General features: G+C 42.5%; 2 protein-coding genes across 2 annotated transcripts in view; both read left to right on the top strand.

Annotated features, from left to right (window-relative positions):
• Positions 1–11,852, top strand: part of LOC133121352 (GTPase IMAP family member 4-like) — a 53,400-nt gene extending 41,548 nt beyond the window's left edge. Inside the window, exon 5 of the mRNA XM_061230553.1 lies at positions 11,664–11,852. Coding sequence (XP_061086537.1) covers positions 11,664–11,852 — 189 coding nt within the window. The remainder of the gene's footprint in view (positions 1–11,663) is intronic.
• A 2,917-nt stretch (positions 11,853–14,769) lies between these two features.
• LOC133112527 (GTPase IMAP family member 8-like) lies at positions 14,770–15,580 on the top strand. Its single transcript, XM_061222894.1, has one exon. The coding sequence runs from the start codon at positions 14,770–14,772 to the stop codon at positions 15,448–15,450; it is 681 nt and encodes a 226-aa protein (XP_061078878.1). The 3' UTR covers positions 15,451–15,580.
• Positions 15,581–19,482: the final 3,902 nt, after the last annotated feature.

Here is a 19,482-nt window from a genome sequence, read left to right as displayed (position 1 = left end):
CTAAAACTAATAGAGGAGGCGATAAGACAGAGTAAGGCTGAAAATACATGTGTCATTTTATGAAAATCAAATGAACCCAGCATAAAACTGTCATTAATACTGTAGTACTGTAATACTGTAATACCGGTGGGCGGCCTGTAGCGTAGTGGTTGAGGTACATGACTGGGACACGCAAGGTCGGTGGTTCTAATCCCGGTGTAGCCACAATAAGATCTGCACAGCTGTTAGGCCCTTGAGCAAGGCCCCTGACCCTGCATTGCTCCAGGGGAGGATTGTCTCACCGTTTGCTCTTTGGATTTCACATACTGTACATAGCATACTCTTTGGTGCAGACCCTTCCTGAGAGGCTCATAGAGACAGAGGTCCAGAGTAGTGTTGGGCAGTATGTGAAAGAACAAATCTTTTCAAATGAATCTTTCAAATCTTTCTGAACAAATATCTAAAGTGAACTGAGAGTACTTTGTTCTCCAAATGATTCGTTTGTATGCTTGCGTGTGCGCATCCGTGGTAAAGGCAGGTCTGCAGCAGTACATGATGTGAACCTAATCAGTAAATCTCTGCGTATGGGCTACTGTCAAATGCACTCAGCGAGAAATAAAGTGTTATTCCCATGTCATACTCATTTCACAACTTTCGGCAGGGGCTTTCGCTGCTAGCTGTATAAAACTAGAAATAAAAACATTTTTATTATCTTCTCAGTCTCTGCTAAGTTGTAGTGTTCTTTCAGCATATATTAATGATCAATATTTTTATTCTACATAAAAAGTATCTCTGTATCTGCGTCTCAGTTTCAACCCAAGATGGCTCATGGGAAGATGCAGCACTAACACACACTGGGCTCATGAAAAGATGCAGCACTAACACACTGGGCTCATGGAAAGATGCAGCACAGACACACTGGGCTCCTGGGAAGATGCAGCACAGACACACACTGGGCTCATGGAAAGATGCAGCACAGACACACTGGGCTCCTGGGAAGATGCAGCACAGACACACACTGGGCTCCTGGGAAGATGCAGCACAGAGACACTGGGCTCCTGGGAAGATGCAGCACAGACACACACTGGGCTCCTGGGAAGATGCAGCACAGAGACACTGGGCTCCTGGGAAGATGCAGCACAGACACACTGGGCTCATGGAAAGATGCAGCACTAACACACACTGGGCTCATGACTCATGAAAAGATGCAGCACAGACACACTGGGCTCATGGAAAGATGCAGCACTAACACTGGGCTCATGGAAAGATGCAGCACTAACACACACTGGGCTCATGGAAAGATGCAGCACGAACACACACTGGGCTCATGGAAAGATGCAGCACTAACAATATGAACAGACTGCCCAGGCTTCCTGCGCCCTGCAGTTCACTGTCCTCGGGCAACCAGCAGAGCGCAGCATTGATCTGGAAAGGAACAGCGGCCACTAAATTAGCTTTCAGATAAAGACACAGATCATGGACCCTCAGCAGTGAGCTGCTGTTTCCCCTTCAGTGCCGGGCTGCCCACCCCTGTTGCTGGATATCAACCAGCCTGTCAGTTTTCATTTCAAAACTAATTTTGCAGACCTGATTCTACTAACTATTATACTAAGTGCCATGGGATCTCTAGCTGTTGAATGAGGTGTGCTTTCCTGATAGTAGCCCTCCAGGAACAGGGTTGGGCAGCCCTCCCTTTCAACGGCCTATGAAACCTTTCAAAGAAAAATGGTAAATGATTGCCATTTATACAGCGCCATACAATTGATGCTTCTCATTCAACCATTCATATACACGCTCACACACCAACGGCGATTGGGTGCCATGCAAGGCACCAACCAGCTCATCAGGAGCATTCGGGGTTTAGGTGTCTTGCTCAGGGACACTTCGACAGATCCAGGGTGGGATTTGAACCGGCAATCCTCCGACCGCCCTCCAACTGCTCTTACCGCCTGAGCCAATGTCACCTAATAAAAATGAAATGTGGTGTAAAATGACACTATATTTTGGGTGTTGTTTTAGTGCATGTTAGTGGAGTGTAATATTCTCACTGTCTCTCCGCATGCTTAATTCTCCCCCCTCTTTTCTCTGCCCCCTCTCTCAGAAACTCTCATTCTGTATATCTATCTTTTTTGCTGTTTATCTTTCAAACCCCTCTTTCTCTCCCCCTCCTCCCCAGCTCCCTCTCTCTCTCTCTTTCTTTCTTTCTTTCTTTCTGTCCCCCCACCTGTGTCCCCTCTCCCAGGAGTTTTTAGTGGTGCAGATGCGTAAGTATGCAGAATAGCCATGGGTCACAGTGGGTCGGCGTATAAACATCATTCAGGCGCATGCTGACGGCGCTGCTCGCAGAATTCCTGGCGTGGGAGTCTGCCCGATCCACAGGTGGAGGATGGTTTTGGGGAGGTGGGGGGCCTGGGGGTAGGGGGACAGATATCTCTCAATGTTCTGAGCTCTTTGTCTTTGTACCTGACGGGCCATCTGTAAATGTCGGCCTCTTGTCTGTGCATTCATGCTGCAAGCTGTAGTGCATTAGCATTAGTCCCTGCTGGGTCAGTGCACACATGCTGTAGTGCATTAGTCCCTGCTGGGTCAGTGCACACATGCTGTAGTGCATTAGCATTAGTCCCTGCTGGGTCAGTGCACACATGCTGTAGTGCATTAGCATTAGCCCCTGCTGGGTCAGTGCACACATGCTGTAGCGCATTAGCATTAGCCCCTGCTGGGTCAGTGCACACATGCTGTAGCGCATTAGCATTAGCCCCTGCTGGGTCAGTGCACACATGCTGTAGGGCATTAGCCCCTGCTGGGTCAGTGCACACATGCTGTAGGGCATTAGCATTAGTCCCTGCTGGGTCAGTGCACACATGCTGTAGGGCATTAGCCCCTGCTGGGTCAGTGCACACAAGCTGTAGTGCATTAGCATTAGTCCCTGCTGGGTCAGTGCACACATGCTGTAGGGCATTAGCATTAGTCCCTGCTGGGTCAGTGCACACAAGCTGTAGTGCATTAGCATTAGTCCCTGCTGGGTCAGTGCACACATGCTGTAGGGCATTAGCATTAGCCCCTGCTGGGTCAGTGCACACATGCTGGAGGGCATTAGCATTAGCCCCTGCTGGGTCAGTGCACACATGCTGTAGGGCATTAGCATTAGCCCCTGCTGGGTCAGTGCACACATGCTGTAGGGCATTAGCATTAGCCCCTGCTGGGTCAGTGCACACATGCTGTAGGGCATTAGCATTAGCCCCTGCTGGGTCAGTGCACACATGCTGTAGGGCATTAGCATTAGCCCCTGCTGGGTCAGTGCACAAATGCTGTAGGGCATTAGCCCCTGCTGGGTCAATGCACACATGTTGTAGGGCATTAGCATTAGCCCCTGCTGGGTCAGTGCACACATGCTGTAAATTAATTATTAGTAAAACTGGAGTTCACGACACAAACCCCAATCACAATTAACTTTTTGCTTACCACCCCTAATCCAATGGGGCTAATGTTTAGGATGTTCTTTATTGAATATAAAAAGTAATTTGGGCAAAATTGGAGTGGTCAACTCCTTCACGTCTGGCTGATTTTTTGTGAAATGTGTTGATGTTTGTGTTGATCATCATGCAAAGGGTTGAAATATTAGCCAGCTTGGATATGGACTATAGTCTGTAAATATAACCAAATGAAAAAAATATTTCAGAAAATAAATTAACATTTTGACAAAGAAACCTTTGCTTCATAAAAATGTGATGAGGCCAAAGTTATATGCTACTGTAAAAGAAAGTATTTTTTGATGCCAATGTATCCCAGAAAAATCGTATGTATGAATGCGACAGCTCACTCAGGAGGGTGTAGACAACCACGGTTTCAGTCCTCTGAAACATGTGGTGTCCCCAGCTTCTCCTTTTCACACTGCAAAGTACAGCCAAGCTCTCAGAGTGGCGTCAGTGGAAGATCTTACCTATGTGGCTTTGACATACAATTCATCAGCACCCGATCAATCAATGCCGGTCACTAGATAGTCCCCTTACTGATTGAATCTTCCGATAACCTAGCTGATGCAATCAGCTGTTATTGCCCTATGGTGGCACGGGCATGGTCCTGATTCAATCTGAGGCTGTGAGGCTTATCCAGCCAACACAACATTCATTCATTCATACATTCATTCATTCATAACCCGCTTATCCTGAACAGGGTCGCAGGGGGGCTGGAGCCTATCCCAGCATACATTGGGCGAAAGGCAGGAATACACCCTGGACAGGTCGCCAGTCCATCGCAGGGCACACACACCATTCACTCACACACTCATACCTACGGGCAATTTAGACTCTCCAATCAGCCTGACCTGCATGTCTTTGGACTGTGGGAGGAAACCGGAGTACCCGGAGGAAACCCACGCAGACACGGGGAGAACATGCAAACTCTGAACAGAGAGGCCCCGGCCGATGGGGATTCAAACCCAGGACCTCCTTGCTGTGAGGCGGCAGTGCTATCCACTGCACCATCCGTGCCGCCGCCAACACAACATGCTGCCTTAAATGAATGTGCCATACAGAAGACCCCAAGCAAAGTCTTCTTCATAATTACCCAAGAATGTGATTTTTCAAATGTATTTCATGTAGCCGGTGCCCAGGTCAGACTGGTGGATGGAGATGATCAGTGCTCTGGCAGAGTGGAGATCTACAATGATGGCCAGTGGGGAACAGTGTGTGATGACTCCTGGGACCTAAACGATGCTGAGGTGGTGTGTAGACAGGTGGGCTGTGGCAGTGCTCAGGCTGCTCCAGGCAGTGCCCACTCTGGACAGGGCAGCGGGCCCATCTGGTTGGATGATGTGAGCTGTTCTGGAAGTGAATCCTCCCTGTCACAGTGCCATCACTCACAGTGCCGTGATGGACTGGCGACCTGTCCAGGGTGTATTCCTGCCTTTCGCCCAATGTGTGCTGGGATATGCTCCAGCCCCCCTGCGATCTTGTTCAGGATAAGCGGGTTAAGATAATGGATGGATATTATGTTTGGGGTCAATTTGACCCCATTCAATGTTTGACATCTCTTACACCTTACAACACTTTTTCAGATTGATACTGTATGATTTTCTAATTTGATGGGATTAAATGGTAAACATGCAATTAACATAATGCTATGCAAAGTCCTGTACTAACTTGGCATTCAAATGTTTTGTGTTCTTTTGACCCTCTGTAACTGTTTAAAATGTCAAAAATGTACAATTCTTAAAAGAAATGATGGACTATTATTGGACAATGTACAATTATTTAAAACCAAACAGAGTAGCCTACTGGATTACAGCACAAGCTAGGTTTGCTGTTTATGAAGTACTTTTAAGGATGGTGAGCAGCTCACATAAAACTACTGGGCGTAAACAAAAACTGTAAAAGTGAAACAATTTTTAAAATGTGCTCTTGATCATGTAACATATTATTATCTGCGTAACATGATTTTACTCTGCAGAATGATGCAGCCACCCTTGAGATGGTGGGGCGACATGGCTCAGGCAGTAAGAGCAGTCGTCTGGCAGTTGGAGGGTTGCCGGTTCGATCCCCCATCCGGGCTGTGTCAAAGTGTCCCTGAGCAAGACACCTAACCCCCAAATGCTCCTGATGAGCTGGTCGGCGCCTTGCATGGCAGCCAATCGCCGTCGGTGTGTGAGTGTGTGTTTGAATGGGTGAATGAGAAGCATCAATTGTACAGCACTTTGGATAAAGGCGCTATATAAATGCCATACATTGTCCATTTACCAGATGATACTGCAAGTATCATTGAACATGGCGGCTCCATTGCTTGGATTGCGGCCACGCTATCGCTGGGGTTGCAGTCCTGCTGCTGCTCAGAGTGCTTCTCCTCTCATTATTACTCCTGCTCACACTCTCCATCTGCCAATGTCCATCTGCTACTGCCTGCCAACACAGAAGAGCTCACCTTTGTCCTTGTATTTCTGCAAAAGCTCTGACTGTGGATTACATACAGTGGGCTCAAGAATTATTGGCACCCCTCACCAGCAATGCACAAACAAGGCTTAAAAAATATATATAATATAATTATCGAGAAAGGTAATACACCAACATGTGCCAAATACTGTACTTTATTAATGTTTCAATGGAAACAACCAAAATCATAACAATCATTTAATAAAAAATAAATTTCAACAAAATCAAGGTTTCAGAATTATTGGCACCCTTCACCTAGTACTTAGTGCAACCACCTCTGGCAAAGATAACAGCATGGAGTCTCTTCCTGTAATTTTTGACAAGATTAAGGAACACATTTGGAGGGATTTTGGACCATTCCTCTTTGCATATCCTTTCAAGATCCTTCACGTTCTTGGGTTTGTGCTTATCAACTGACCTCTTCAACTCAGCCCACAGGTTTTCTATTGGATTGAGGTCTGGTGGCTGAGATGGCCATTGCAGAACGTTGATTTTGTTGTCACGGAACCATTTCTGTGTGGATCTTGAGGTGTGTTTTGGGTCATTGTCTTGTTGGAAAGTCCACCTACAACCAAGTCCCAGACTTCTGGCAGAGGGAACCAGATTTTCAGCCAAAATTGCCTGATACTTGCTGGAATTCATTATGCCATCAATCCTAACCAGTGCCCCTGGACCTCTGGAATTAAAACAGCCCCAAAACATGACTGACCCACCACCGTATTTCACTGTGGGTATGAGGTGCTTCTCCTTGTATGCATCTCTGTTCCTACGCCAAACATAGCGATGCTATATCTGACCAGAGAACCTTGTTCCAGTCATAATGTAAATGACGTTTGGCAAACTCCAAGCGCTGTCTTGTGGTCAGAAAAGGCTTTCTTCTGGCAACCCTTCCAATGAGGCTGTGGTTATGGAGGTGGCGTCTGATGGTGCTTTTTGAAATCTGGTGACCCCAAGATGCCACCAAGGCCTGCAATTCTTTCACTGTGATCCTTGGGGATTTTGTTGCTTCTCTCACCATTCTCCTCAGTATCCTGGGGGGCAAGATGCAGTTGCGTCCTCTACCCATGAGATTTTCAACAGTTCCATATCTTTTGAACTTTTTAATAATTGCTCTGACAGTGCTCAGTGGTATATTCAATCGTTTGTGAATTTCTAATAGTAGTTTTTGCTACTACCTATAGTTTTGTTGTGGGTTGCACTTCTGAGATCAGTGCTTTGGCCACAGCTTGTTTAGGCCATTGGAATTCTAATGATAAAGGCCTTCAAGTGAACAGGACTATAGGCAGGGTTCTTTCACATTTTTACACACATTCACATGACATTATAGTTATTTAGCAGACGCTTTCTATCCAAAGCGACTTACTGTTGATTAAGCTAAGCAGGAAGATGTGGGTGTTCTGTTTAAATAAGACTAAATGCTTTTTTTCATCATACTTTACAAAAAGGTTCAATTGCCATTTACTAATGTAGTTGTTAACATTAATTAATTATGGACAATACATTAATTAAGCATGAACTTAACTTTTCATCATGTAATGCATTTCTTAACAACTAACTAACAATTTTGTTACATGATATTTATACATTAGCAAACCATAGGATAAACTTATAATTAGTTAAACATGAACATATACATTAACTGGCTTTTTAAATTACTTTCTATTAACTAAAATTGGAGTAGCTACTGTTTACTAATACTTGGCGTGTTGAGCCTAAAATGTATACTCTGTTTAAGTTAGACTCTAAGTGCACATGCACTTCACAACTACCGTTACACTGATTTCTAATTAAAATTGAAGAGAAGACTTTCGATTTCTGTGTTTTGTTTTATGCCTTTATGCCGGTTCACTGGGAGCAAAATAGTAATAGATCATTTAACGGAGCATGCTGAGGCCGAGAACTATTCACTGTAATAATTCTGTCTTGTAGAAATGACTAAACGCGTTTCTGAAGCGTAAGAAAAACTTGTTGAAACCTATCATTCTAAATGCCGCCCGACAACAGTCTGTACTCCCTTCTGATTGGCCAGTGGTCCCCAGAAAACACGCAGTGACACTAGTGCGCGCTGCGCGGAAAGTCCTGTCTGTGAACGATAAGCTGAGGTAGAAGGATTGGTCGCCGTTTATGAAACGATAAGGTATGGAATTGTATTGTCTAAGCCTAAAATAGCCAAAATAATGATTACGCTGAATGTAATAAATTTGATGTGACAAGTAGCTCGGGGGGAGATGCAGGACGGTTGGTTCTTCGCTCCCGGGCGTGGCTACGTGGTTTAATTCAAATTGAGGATTAGAAACTAATAGCTGGCTGATCTGCGGTTAAGTGATCTTAAATGCATGAATATAAATTACTTTCTATTAACTCATGATTTGGAGTAGCTACTGTTTACTAATACTTGGTGTGTTGAGCCTAAAACGTATACTCTGTTAAAGTTAGACTGTAAATGCACATGCACTTCACAAATAATGATTTATATTTAAAACTGAAAAGAAGACTTTGACAGGTTTATGAAATGTTCACTTTAGTGTGCTGCACAATACTATTTATACGTTTTGTCTTCTTGAAGTTTTCACTTTAGCGAACCAACTATATTATGAGCAAGCAACTTATTCGGCTAAGGAACTAACTGGATATATAACTAAGATATGATAGTGTACCACAAACAATTCATCTGCAACCTTATAGTTTTGAAACAAATGAAGGTTTAGCTAAACAAGCATGATTGATAAAAAGAACGCGTAGCTGCCAAAATTACACCCCAGACAAGCGATGTATACTATTGCTTATCTAGCTAGAAAACAAGACCAGTTCACTATCAGTACCAACAAGAAAATGAACTATTACTAGTTAGCTTCCCGAATTTACAAACTTCTGGAATTTGAATGCCTGTCGATATCTTTACCATATTTTGTACACAAGCAGACAATGTAGTTCTGGGTTGGTCCTTGACTTAGAAATTGAGATATTCAGTGCTATACTATAAAAACATAAGGTGCTTTGTAATTTTTTTGTATTTTAGTGTATCTTTTTTGTACATTGTATGTGCATCCTCTGACATAAATTTGTTACAGTATGTGTCAAATTAATTTTTTAAAGTTTGCCTGGAACAATTGAGGCAGCACTGATGGTGCTGTGGGTAGCACTGCCTCCTCACAGCAGGGGGTCCTGGGTTTGAATCCCCGTCGGCCAGGGCCTCTCTGTGTGGAGTTTGCATGTTCTCCCCCTGTTCGCGTGGGTTTCCTCCGGGTACTCCGGTTTCCTCCCACAGTCCAAAGACATGCAGGTTAGGCTGATTGGAGAGTCTAAATTGCCCCTAGGTATGAGTGTGTGAGTGAATGGTGTGTGTGACCTGCGATGGACTGGCGATCTGTCCAGGGTGTATTCCTGCCTTTCGCCCAATGTATGCTGGGATAGGCTCAAAAAATAGCGCAAGTTACCCCGAGCAACATATAGGGCACTTTGACTAAGATATCAAAACAAAATCAACCAGAATATCAATGTACAAATGTTCTGGTTGTAATTAGCCTATAGGCCTGTCTGAAAATGTAATTCATATCATGCTCCGTGAATAAAGCTCTCAATACATCCACGTTTCAAGTGAGTTGATAACTGAGATTTATTTCAGATGGATTGTACTATGAGGTGTTAACAAAGTTACAAAGTGCTGAAATTTGAATCACGTTGCAGTATTGGTTTATTAATATACTCTTACTTTTTAACTTTTAAATGAAAGGTAACTGTTAAGCATTTACTTTAATCATTCAAAAAAATCAAATGAGGCTAGATATTGTTTATGAAAGAAATCGGGAGCTATGATTTTGGGACTACATCTACATTATGCTATAGGAAAACCTCAAATTCTAAGGAATGCCATTGCACTATTGCATAGTAAAATCATAAATCTTTTCAAAACGGCATGCAGTACATGCCAAACTTGGGTTCTATGGTAGCTTTTAATGTTAACGTCAATTACAAACAAGCTCTCTTGAAAATACTGTTCATATTTGTGTGACACTGGAATACCAAACAATGCGACTGGTATGTAACATCGTCTAACAACACATTCAAAATCACTTGCTGTCCTGCTTGCATATCTTACATAAAGACTACACTGAAAGGTCTTTAAAATAGTGCAACCATTAATCAGGCTCCAGATTGTTGAACTACATTGGCAATGGAAATATACGGGGCTTTTCAAGCCAACCTGAAGAAGTTTGTTTTAACGTTACTGTACCTTATGCTTGCGTAGCTTTTCAAGATCAACCATTTGAAGTGCAAGCCAACATCGCTAAAGCTTGGCAGTCAACAAAATAATAAAATATGCACTTCTGTTATGTTGATTAAATGGTGACATGAACAGTACACTGAGTCTGAAATGCATCATTTGGCCAGCACAACAGTTTAACCAAGTTACGTTAATGCAAGAGTGAACAGCGGTGGGATCATTTGATAAGGTTAAGTTATGTTCATTTTGATTACAAAGTAGATCTGCAAACGCAGAGTAATTTTAAAAGATGTGTGAACATTCTGTTTAGCCATGCATATGTCGTGGACATTGGCACGGCTGGAATGCAAACTGACCAATAGAGACAATGGACTGGTCCTATCCGTTGTATAATTAACACTAGAGCTGATTTACAAATAAAAACAAAACAATGGTGGTCATCATTGCATTACTGAAAAGTAGGCATATTTTAACAGTATTCAAAACTAAATTTACTTAAATTGTAGCTATGTCTTGACTTAAAGCATTGCAATTTCACTTGCAGTGGAATTTTATTGGTAGCTTATTAAAATGGCTATGAAGGGCGAAGAATGTTACTATGAAAAATGATTAGGCCATGGGGCATAGCATCACGACGCACTTGAGGAATATTATTTGTACTGTAAAAACATGAAAAACATGTACATTTGCAGAAAATATAGGCCTAAAAATGCAGTAACACTTTACAATAAAGTTCCATGAATTGGCATGAGCAAATGTACTGTAGTTGTTAACTGTTAAGTAGGCTACTACTGGGAAGTTAATGTGTACAGCTCTGTTTGTGTATTTGTACATCATTAATTCATGTCAACAACTGCATTAGTTATTGGAATGAAAAAGCCAGTTAATGTATATGTTCATGTTTAACTAATTATAAGTTTATCCTATGGTTTGCTAATGTATAAATATCATGTAACAAAATTGTTAGTTAGTTGTTAAGAAATGCATTACATAATGAAAAGTTAAGTTCATGCTTAATTAATGTACTGTCCATAATTAATTAATGTTCACAACTACATTAGTAAATGGCAATTGAACCTTTTTGTAAAGTATGATGAAAAAAACCATTTAGTCTTATTTAAACAGAACACCCACATCTTCCTGCTTAGCTTAATCAACAGTAAGTCGCTTTGGATAGAAAGCGTCTGCTAAATAACTATAATGTGATGTGAATGTGTGTAAAAATGTGAAAGAACCCTGCCTATAGTCCTGTTCACTTGAAGGCTTTTATCATTAGAATTCCAATGGCCTAAACAAGCTGTGGCCAAAGCACTGATCTCAGAAGTGCAACCAACAACAAAACTATAGGTAGTAGCATAAAACTACTATTGTATATTTTCATGGCCAACTACCTGGTCTTTTATAGGAAAAGGTCATTGAAAAACAAAGTAGGCTACATAAAAGTATAGCAAGATTATGTGGCCCTAATGCTTGAAACAGGTCCTATAAATGCCCCTCTGACAGCCCTGACCTCCAGCAAAGTCACCTTCTGCTAGACCCCTGAAGCTGCGTTGGCCTTCCGAGAGCTCAAGAGATGCTTCTCCTCTGCTACGGTCCTGATTTTGCCTGATCCCGAGAAGCAGTTCACCCTCGAGGTAGAAGCCTCCAGGATCTATTCTGACAAGTTTCACCACAAGCAGTTCCTTGTAATTCCAATGGAGGGAAGAAGGAGGAAACTGATGTAGGACTGGAGGTCATGCATTTTGAAATATAGTGGGTGGTCTTTATTTCTTGTTAAATATGAAAATGTGACATCCCCAGGCTTGGTGGGTGGACCCAATGCATACACGGACCAGTGTATAGGATAAACTCCCCACGGGAGATTATAATAACAGCCAAAACAATCAAATCAAGTCCATGCAAGGGTCAAACAGCAATCCGCAAAGGCTTGGCACTGTAGGGCAGGGCTGAGTCGTAGTCGAGAGCCGGGGCGTGGGTCGAAAGCCAGGAGAAACAATCAGTGAAGCGGAGTGCGGAAGGGAATTCCTTACATATATTTCTGCATGTTTTATTTTGCCACACATTAAAAGTAACTGAACAAGGAAGTGGTTGAATAAACCTGACAAATCAAAAACAGCTTAGAATCCACCTGTCCAATACATTTCCGTCCCCTAAAATGGGGGACTGTATGAAAAGGGATGTCATTCTTTTATGTATCTCCTAATATGGATGTGACAGTCTGTACTTTTTAAACTGTTGTTTCATTGTTTTGTTTCAAATGGACTGTGCCAGAGTACAAAGCCAAAATAACAGAAATTGTACCACTGTCCAAATACTTATGGACTGCACTGTATATGAAAAAACAAAATCCAGTTTTGTTTACCTAAGCAGGATGGAAATGGGTAACAATTCAGAGACTGCATTGAAATTATATACAAGATAGACATAAAATATTAATGTAGGAAATTCCATGTGGAAACATGATTGCAGAAATGGACTCCAAGACCAGGGATTCATATCTGGATTATTATTAAGTAAAATCTGCTTTTTTTTGTTAAGGTGATCTTTCAAGGTAATTTGAATTTGCCATTTAAAAATCCCAAAAGTACAAACGGTTTAGGTGCCACTTTCTTTTAACCATGTGACAGTGTACACCCATACAAGATGTAGTGTACTATACCATGTCGATATTATAAGAAATGTTATCAATGAAAAGGTTTTCATGATTTATATTGTTTAATTTGTAATTGTGTAATTTTACGATAATGCATCACTGTGAACAAATTGATTCAGGTGACAATTTCAGTCTTTGAATTAAACTGAGTCATTTCACTTTAAATTGTTCTGTGGAATAATTTGTTCAATCATTTGTTCTCTGATGTTTTCCAGTGTATAATCCAAACAGTATCCTTCAGAAGTGGACATGGCTGAAGGGCTTAGGTTTGCACATTACTTTTGGATGTGCCCTGATCATTATCATTTTTACTCTGAAAGGTAATGATGCATTTATGTCCTTGGGGTTCAGCCAGGAGATAGGGCTGGATAACTCAATGAGATAAGCAAATGTAATTTAGCTAAATATGTTTGGTAGTATTAACAGTATTTACAGTCTTTTTTCCATCTTTTCTCTCTCTTTCTCTCTCTCTCTCTCTCTCTCTCTCTCTCTCTCTCTCGCTCTCTCTATCTCTCTCTCTCTCTCTCTCGCTCTCTCACACACACACTCACACACACAGCTACAGTCCTCTCCAAAAGTATTGGAACACAGTATTGAACAAGGCCAATTCTTTTGTTTTTGCAATACACAAAAGATATCACCAAACTGTTGCATTCTTCTTTTGTGATGCTTTCCCGGGCTTTTGCTGCAGTCTCTGTCAGTTTCTGCTTGTTCAGGAGGTGAAATGCATGCTCAATTGGGTTAAGGTCTTGTGGGCTTGTGGGCGGCCTGTAGCGTAGTGGTTAAGGTAAATGACTGGGACGCACAAGTTTGGTGGTTCTAATCCACAATAAGATCAGCCCAGCCGTTGGGCCCTTGAGCAAGGCCCTTAACCCTGCACTGCTCCAGGGGAGGATTGTCTCCTGCTAAGTCTAATCAACTGTACATCACTCTGGATAAGAGTGTCTGCCAAATACCAATAATGTAATGTGATTGACTTGACACTTGTTGTGTTGGCTGAAATGGACGCATTTCTTCATAAGTTGGCAGACAGAATGTCTTTACAACTTCATCCAGCTGCTACCATCATGGGTTACATCTTCAATAAAAATTAGTGAGCCCACTCCAGAAGCAGCTATGCAAGCCTAAGCCATGACACTTGCGCCACTGTGCTTCACAGATGAGCTTGTGTTTTGGATCAGATCCCTTCTTTCTCCACACTCTGGCCTTTTCATCACTTTGGTAGAGGTTAATCTTGGTCTGATCAGTCCAAAAAACTTTGCTCCAGGAATTTTCTGGCTCATCTCTTTACTTCTTTGCAAATTGTAATATCGGCTTCTGATTCTTACTGCTGATGAGTGGTTTATATCTTGAGGTATATTGCTGCTCTCTAAGTCTTTCTTGAACAGTTGATTGAGAGAACTTCTCCCCTGCCCTGTGGAGATTTTTTGTGATGTCACTGACTGATGTATTGGGGGGTTTTCTTCATAGCTCTCACAGTGTTTCTATCATGAACTGCTGTTGTTTTCCTTGGTCGACCTGTTCGATGTCTGTTGCTCAGTACACCAGTGTTTTCTTTCTTTTTCAGGACATTCCAAATCGTTGTACGAGCGATCCTCAAGGCTTTGATCGATTTCTCCTCTTTTCTAAGCTTCAAAAGGGCTTGCTTTTTTCACAAAGACAGCTGTCTTGTCTTCATGTTGATTTAGCTTTTCTAACACAAATGCGGTCTTCAACCTAAGGCTAAAACCAAGAGTTGATATTCAGAGCTATTATTGTACAACCAATACATCAAACAGGACACATCTGGGCAACAAGAAACACCTGTCAGTCACATGTTCCAATACTTCTGCTCACCTTAAAATTGGGTGGTCTGATACAACAGGTATAACAATACCTTTGGAGGGGACTGTACAATTCTGTGTGCAGCTGCAGGCTACTTTAATCTCAGTTATGAGATATGATGAATAACTCCTGCACTGTATTTTCTCACAGAGTCTGGAAGGATTATGTTGGTGGGCAAGACTGGAGCAGGGAAGAGTGCATCTGGAAACACCATCCTGGGGAGAGAGGTGTTTAAAGAGGGAGTTTCCCCTGTGGCTGTTACCTTAAGGTGTGAGACACATAGTGCAGAGGTGGAAGGGCGGAGTGTTACTGTGATTGACACACCTGGGATCTTTGACATATCTATTTCTAATGATGAAATCAAGCGTGAAATGGATGAAAATGTCAACCAATTTTTCCTGCTAGTGGTCAGGCTGGGGAGATTCACATTGGAAGACAGGAGCACTGTAAAATGGATCCAGGATCATTTTGGAGAAGGCGCTTTGAAATACTCATTGGTGCTTTCCACTGGAGGAGATGAGCTGAAAACACCAGTGGAGGAGTTTCTGAGAAAAAGCAGAGAGCTCCAGGAATTCATCAACAGCTGTGGTGGCGGATATCATGTCTTTAACAACAGAGAAAAGAACAACTGCACTCAGGTTACAGAGCTTCTGGATAAGATTGAGACAGTGCTGTTTACCATGCAAGGATACCACCACACTACTATGATGATCCAGCAGGTTCAAAGAAAGATACAAGCAGAGGAGGAGAGGAAGAGAGAGGAGGCTGAACAGAGGAGGATAGAAAGTGAGAGGAGGCTGAGAGAGAGATCAGAACAGAGGAGGAGAGAAAGAGAGAGGCGATGAGCAATTTGGCTGTCGTGGTTGGATCAATTGGAGTAATTATTACTGTGCTGATACAGTGATATTTGGAAAACGCAAAATCAAAATGAATGAGATGGAAATCAGAGGAGAAGCGGAGAGAAACAGAGAGGAGGTTGAGAGAGAGATCAGAAGAGAGGAGGAGAGAAAGAGAGATGAGGCTGAGAGAGAGATCAGAAGAGAGGAGGAGAGAAACAGAGAGGGGGCTGAGAGAGATCAGAACAGAGGAGGAGAGAAAGAGTGGAGGCTGAGAGAGATCAGAAGAGAGGAGGAGAGAAAGAGAGACTGAGAGAGAGATCAGAAGAGAGGAGGAAAGAAAGAGTGGAGGCTGAGAGAGAGATCAGAAGAGAGGAGGAGAGAAAGAGAGTGGAGGCTAAGAGAGAGATCAGAACAGAGGAGGAGAGAAAGAGAGTGGAGGCTGAGAGAGAGATCAGAACAGAGGAGGAGAGAAAGAGAGTGGAGGCTGAGAGAGAGATCAGAAGAGAGGAGGAGAGAAAGAGAGAGGAGGCTGAGAGAGAGATCAGAAGAGAGGAGGAGAGAAACAGAGAGGGGGCTGAGAGAGAGATCAGAACAGAGGAGGAAAGAAAGAGAGTGGAGGCTGAGGGAGAGAGATCAGAACAGAGGAGAGAAAGAGAGTGGAGGCAGAGAGAGAGATCAGAAGAGAGGAGGAGAGAAACAGAGGGGGCTGAGAGAGAGATCAGAACAGAGGAGGAGAGAAAGAGAGTGGAGGCTGAGAGAGAGATCAGAACAGAGGAGGAGAGAAAGAGAGTGGAGGCTGAGAGAGATATCAGAAGAGAGGAGGAAAGAAAGAGAATAGAGGCTGAGAGAGATATAATTAGAGGGTGGACATTGAGGTCATTCAGCTTTTTAATTCATAGATGTGACTGTACCATATTAAATTCTGAACTAAGATCTACGAATTAAAGAATTAATTTTTTTTTGTATTTTGATTTGTGTGGTTTGAGTCTTTATTTTTGTTCGCCCAGTCTTTTATACTGGGTTGTACTTTTATTTTGGGTTTTCCCCGGTCCGGGGTAGGAGTGCTAGCCTTTACACACTCATTTTTGGTTGTGATTTTCGCCCTGGTTTTGTAAGGTAGTTTTTATTTTCAGAGCTGGTATTTGGGGCTCTTCCTTTTATTTGTGCGGAGTTGTCTCCGAGTTCAGAGCTGTCTCCTCTACCCCCCGGGGTCTGAGTGGCGGGCACGTTTGTGTGTCCGCTTACAAGGGATTACCCCTTAGTCGCACCTGGCTCTCCGCACCTCCTCAACCTCACAAAAGGGTGGTTTTCGTCTGTTCACTCAATTTTATTTTATTTTTATTTATTTTATTCATTGATAAAAATATTTCGATATATAAAAATATTTTGATAATTAATATTTATATTTTTGAAAGCATTCTTACTTTACAGAATTTTTCACACCAACTTACTAACAGTACTGTATATTTCTAATTGGCTACAATATTTTGTCATCTTTTGATACCCAAGACCTAGAACGAATTTCATGTCACAATTTGTGTGATTCTAAATTGTAAATTGCTCATTTGTGTGAGCAATTTACAACCAACATATGATTCTGACCTACTTAATATTGCCAGATTATTGTCACTGAGTTTGTGCTTAAAACAAATGGATGAAACATGTTGGAATCACTGTATATATAAAGTTGATTAAAATGACAGAAATGTCAGAGCATGACACAGTCGCCAGTTTTGCTGATTTTGCCCTCAGAACCCAGAGGGTTAACACTTCTAAGGAACAATCCTCACAATTTATTTCATTAGGAATAAAGTAAAGATCTTGCATTCTTATGCAAAGCACCAAAATATGAAAATAAATTAACTTAATTGATCAGTTGAACACATAGTTTTTACAGATGAACCAACAGTTGCTTTAATTATGTAATCACAGTCAGAGCTTTTGCAGTAATACAAGGACAAAAGGTGAGCTCTTCTGTGTTGGCAGGCAGTAGCCGACATTGGCAGATGGAGAGTGTGAGCAGGAGTAATGATGAGAGGAGAAGCACTCTGAGCAGCAGCAGGACTGCAACCCCAGCGATAGCGTGGCCGCAATCCAAGCAATGGAGCCGCCATGTTCAATGGTACTTGCAGTATCATCTCACGGGTGGCTGCGTCATTCTGCAAAATCATGAGTAAAATCATGTTACGCAGATGATATCTTACATGATCAAGAGCACATTTTTAAAATGGTTTCACTTTTACAGTTTTTGTTTACGCCCAGTAGTTTTATGTGAGCTGCTCACCATCCTTACAAGTACTTCATAAACAGCAAACCGGGGCGGCACGGATGGTGCAGTGGGTAGCACTGCCGCCTCACAGCAAGGAGGTCCTGGGTTTGAATCCCTGTCGGCCAGGGCCTCTCTGTGCGGAGTTTGCATGTTCTCCCCGTGTCTGTGTGGGTTTCCTCCGGGTACTCCGGTTTCCTCCCACAGTCCAAAGACATGCATGTTAGGCTGATTGGAGAGTCTAAATTGCCCGTAGGTATGAGTGTGTGAGTGCCCTGCGATAGACTGGCGACCTGTCCAGGGTGTATTCCTGCCTTTCGCCCAATGTATGCTGGGATAGGCTCCAGCCCCCCTGCGACCCTGATCAGGATAAGCAGGTTCAGATAATGGATGGATGGATGGATGGATGGATAAACAGCAAACCTAGCTTGTGCTGAAACCCAATAGGCTACTCTGTTTGGTTTTAAATAATTGCACATCGTCCGATAATAGTCCGGAACTCTCCAATCAGCCTAACCTGCATGTCTTTGGACTGTGGGAGGAAACCCACACAAACACGGGGACAACATGTAAACTCCACACAGAGAGGCCCTGAGCGACCAGGATTCGAACCCAGGGCCCCCTTGCTGTGAGGCAGCAGTGCTACCCACTGCACCATCCGTGCCACCTCCAAACATAATTTGAAGGTTAAAAGTGGTAAAGATTTTGATGGATCTGATTATATTTAAATCTTTGGTTGACAGGCACACTGTACTGTTACATTGACTCAATATGCACACGTAATGCTTGGAATTCTTTTTACACATATGAATATGAATATCGTAATAATAGTCAATTTAAGCCAGTTATGAAAATATATGAGATTTTCCTACAAACCACAGCAGCATCTTCATGATGAAACTGTCATGGAAAAATTCACATTTTTACCATAGAGAAGACTTTCCTTTGGGTCTTCTACATGGAACATTCATATAAGGCAGCATGCCTCAGATTGAATCCAGAACAGTCCGGCAATAGCTGCTGATTGCATCGGTCAGTTTATGGGAGGATTCACTGAGGTAGGGGTATGTATTCATCCCTCCCTAGTGAACGACACTGATTGATCGGGTGCTGGTGGATTGTATGTCAAAGCCACATAGGTAAGATCTTCCACTGATGCCACTCTGAGAGCTTGGCTATACTTTGCAGTGTGAAAAGGAGAAGCTGGGGACACCATTCCATAACATTACATTATTGGCATTTGGCAGATTCTCTTATCCAGAGCGATGTATAGCTACTGTGCTAAGCAGAAGACAATCCTGCCCCAGAGCAATGCAGGGTTAAGCAAGGGCCCAACAGCAGTGCAGATCTTATTGTGGCTAGACCGCTATTAGAACCACTGACCTTGCACATCATTTACCTTAACCACTACACAACTGGCCGCCCCACACCACATGGTTGAGAGGACTGAAACTGTGGTTGTCTACACCCTCGTGAGTCAGCAGTGGCATTCACACACACGAATGTGGCTGTGACTGCAGATTGTATGTTTAAAATTAGAATTTTTCTGGCCCACATTGACACCAAAAAAGACTTTACTTTACAGTATCATATAAATTCGTCCTCATCACATTTTTCTGAAGCAAAGGTTTCTTTGTCAAAAAGTATAATTTATTTTCAGAAAAAGTGGGACTGGGATATAATAAAATGTTGTGTGACCCAGTGGGATATGATAAAATGCTTAAAAAGGTCATCTTGATCTATACAAGCCTGATTCTAAAAAAGTTGGGAAT

This window comes from Conger conger, chromosome 2 (genome assembly GCF_963514075.1).
Source record: "Conger conger chromosome 2, fConCon1.1, whole genome shotgun sequence".
Taxonomy (NCBI): Eukaryota; Metazoa; Chordata; class Actinopteri; order Anguilliformes; family Congridae; genus Conger; species Conger conger.
This window is presented reverse-complemented; position numbering and strand designations above follow the sequence as displayed.